This window comes from Propithecus coquereli, unplaced genomic scaffold (genome assembly GCF_000956105.1).
Source record: "Propithecus coquereli isolate 6110/MARCELLA unplaced genomic scaffold, Pcoq_1.0 Scaffold15, whole genome shotgun sequence".
Taxonomy (NCBI): Eukaryota; Metazoa; Chordata; class Mammalia; order Primates; family Indriidae; genus Propithecus; species Propithecus coquereli.
Window position 1 is genome coordinate 3,494,422 of NW_012139413.1, and position 3,140 is coordinate 3,497,561.

A 3,140-nucleotide genomic window follows, 5' to 3' on the forward strand; every position below is an offset into this window, starting at 1 on the left:
TTCATTTCAATTCACTGCAATTTCAAATGTCTTATTTAAAGAGTTAAGTCCTCCTTCCAGCCAGGCTTAGGAATGTAAGACCATGAAACTACAGGATCTTGCTCTTGTTTTTTAGACCAGCCTGCAACTATCCCTATGGCCATTTAGGCAACCAAAGTCTAACGGAGAGAACTGATTCTACATTTGAGGCCACTCCAAATTCAAATCCGCCATGCCAACCCACACGTGGCTGTTAAAAGTTTGGCTGGTTTCTTCTTGTCCCAGAAGTTCTTTTGCCTGTGCCTATGGAAAACCTGCTTCTCTGCCTGCCAGTCCTCAAGCTTGAAAATGCCACCAGGCATGAAAGGGCCACTCACGGTCTCTAGTTGTTTAGGAAAGGCTGGTCCATCTCCAGAAGTTAGTTCCTTTAGCCTTCTTTTCATCTACAGCTCAGTTAGCTTTATAGAAAAATGTAGTATTTTAAAATATGGATTTTTTCTAGTGTTTTCTCAATGTTATGGTAAGAGCAACTATCTTTTGCAATCTCTTGCATCCCACCTGGCAACAGAATCAAAATAGACATTTTTAAAAACCGAAATTAGACAATCATTTTTTTTTCATTTGACTCAACCTGTTAGAAGAAAAAGAAGCCTATACTTTAATTCTTCTCCTACCATGAAACACAAAAACCTTTTTATGTTGCGACATAATTTTATGTTGTGACATAATTTTATGTTGTGACATAATTTCGAGTGCTAAGTTTAACCAACTAGATTTTAATTATCTTTCTTAAGGATAGCAAGTCTCATAGGAGGTCAATGCTAATTGTTTTTCTTTCTTTTCACAGTATTTCAAATTGTGAATATTTGAACTTTCCTTCAAAATAATGTTAAAAGATATAATAAAATCAGTAGAACATTTATCTAAAATTCCTCAGAGAGATGATCCACAAGTCACTGATAGAACATTTTTCATTGACGCATCTCATCAGGGCTTGACTGCCATTCCATCGGAGATCTTAGCATTAAAAGAATTAGAAGAACTGCATTTGGAAAATAACCAGATTGAAGAAATTCCCCAGGACATTCAGCATTTAAAGAACATCAAGATTCTCTACCTGGACAAGAACAACCTAAGGATTCTGTGCCCGGAGTTGGGGGCGCTGAGCAGCCTGGAGGGACTGGACCTGAGCTACAACCCCATCCTGCCCTCGTCTCTCCTCGTCGTTAGCTGCCTCCGCGCCCTGCGCGAGCTCCGGCTCCACCAGACCGACCTGGAGGAGATCCCCATCGTGATCTGTAAAAGCCTTCACCATCTCGAGCTGTTCGGACTGACCGGAAACCGCCTGAAATTTCTGCCCGAGGAAATAGTGAACCAGACCAAGCTGAGGGAGATCTACCTGAAGCGAAACCAATTTGACGTTTTCCCTCAGGAGCTCTGCGTTCTCTACAACCTGGAGATCATTGACCTGGATGAGAACACACTAAACGCCATTCCAGAAGAAATTGGGACTCTGACGAGGCTGAAGAAGTTCTACGTGGCTTATAACAACCTGTCCTTTCTGCCCGAGTCGCTGCGCCAATGTAGCAAGATGTCGGTGCTCGATTTATCCCACAACGTCCTCCGCTCCATCCCGCACTGCCTCGCCGAGCTCGGCAGGATGGCGGAGATCGGGCTGAGCGGGAACCCCCTGGAGAAAGTGCCGCGCCTCGTCTGCAGGTGGCCCTCGCTGCGCCTGCTCTACCTGAGCGACACCGGCCTGCACCGGCTGCGGCGCTGCTTCAGGCGGCTGGTCAGCCTGCGCTTCCTGGATCTCAGCCGCAACCACCTGGGCCACTGTCCCTCGCAGATCTGTGCGCTGAAGAACCTGGAAATCCTGGCGCTGGATGATAATAAAATAGGGCAGGTACTGATTCCCTTCCTGGCCGTCACTATGCTCTTATCAAGGGCCCTTTCTGCCCTAAGTTGGTGTGGTTCTCGGTCTAGACAGCAAATTCGAACTGACTTTATGGGCGAAAATCCAGGGTTACCAAATATATCTAACAGGGTGATACTTTATATTACTTTCTTTTTTCCTGATAGCAATAGTAATCATAAATAGTAATCATAAATCATAAAGTAATCAAAAAGCTAATGTTTATTTATAATATGTATGTGCCAGTCATGAGCTAAGTGTTTTGCATGATCATCTCATTTAACCCTCACAACAACTTTTTGTCCTCAGTGATATATGAAGAAAATGAGGGACAGGAAGCTTAACTAACTTGTCCAAGGCCATGAACCCTGTAAGTGATAGAGCCAAGATTCCAATCCAGAGCTGCTGGGCTCCAGGGTGTATATTCTAAACAAAGACCATTTCCTAACATGGTTTCCTTAAACAGCAGATTTTTCAGACACACACAGCCTTAGAAGCTTGATGTGCCATTCATAGGAAACTGTAAAAACAGGTTTGTCTCTAGAGAAACTGTCCCATGTGTGTGTAGGGTGGCACGTTAAAAAATGGTGGCTTTAGCCTTGTTGATAATCATGAGTATGAGAGACAACCTAAATGTCAGTCAGTAGGAGAGTGGGCAAATAAACTCCAGTGTAATTCATAAAACGGAATACTGTACAATAACTTAAGTGAACTGGAAGTATATGTACCAATGTGGATAGATCTCAAAATTGTGATGTTTATTAAAAAGAAAAACATAAGGTTCCATATCAAATTGCATGACCTTATGACATCATTTTTAAATTTTTAAATCAGACAAAACTACATATATACACACACATACATATATAGATACACACACAACACATACTTTATGGATATATGTAATTAAACTGTAAAAATGTGGATTGGAAGAAAACTCACTAAATTCCTGATGGTGGCTGCTTCTGGGAAGAGGGAAGAAGTTGACAAAATGGGGAAGGGATCGTAAGGGAACGCAACTTTAATTGCAGTATTTCATTTTGTTTATTAAAACATTTGGGCAGTGGGCATGCTTTTATGTTTTTATGTTTCTCTATTATTTTTTAATTTAAATTAAAAAGAACAGAATTGCTGTTGAAAGCAAAGGACAGCTGCAGAGGGGGGGAAAAAGAGGATTTGGAAATCAACAACTGTAACCAAATAGTAGATGTGCTTTACCTATTATTAACCTAATAATAGGTGCCAG

General features: G+C 41.7%; 1 protein-coding gene across 1 annotated transcript in view; it reads left to right on the top strand.

The window, feature by feature from the left end:
• Nucleotides 1–865: 865 nt before the first annotated feature.
• Nucleotides 866–3,140, top strand: part of LRRIQ4 (leucine-rich repeats and IQ motif containing 4) — a 39,537-nt gene continuing 37,262 nt past the window's right edge. Inside the window, exon 1 of the mRNA XM_012640200.1 lies at nt 866–1,885. Within this exon, the coding sequence (XP_012495654.1) occupies nt 866–1,885 (1,020 nt within the window). The remainder of the gene's footprint in view (nt 1,886–3,140) is intronic.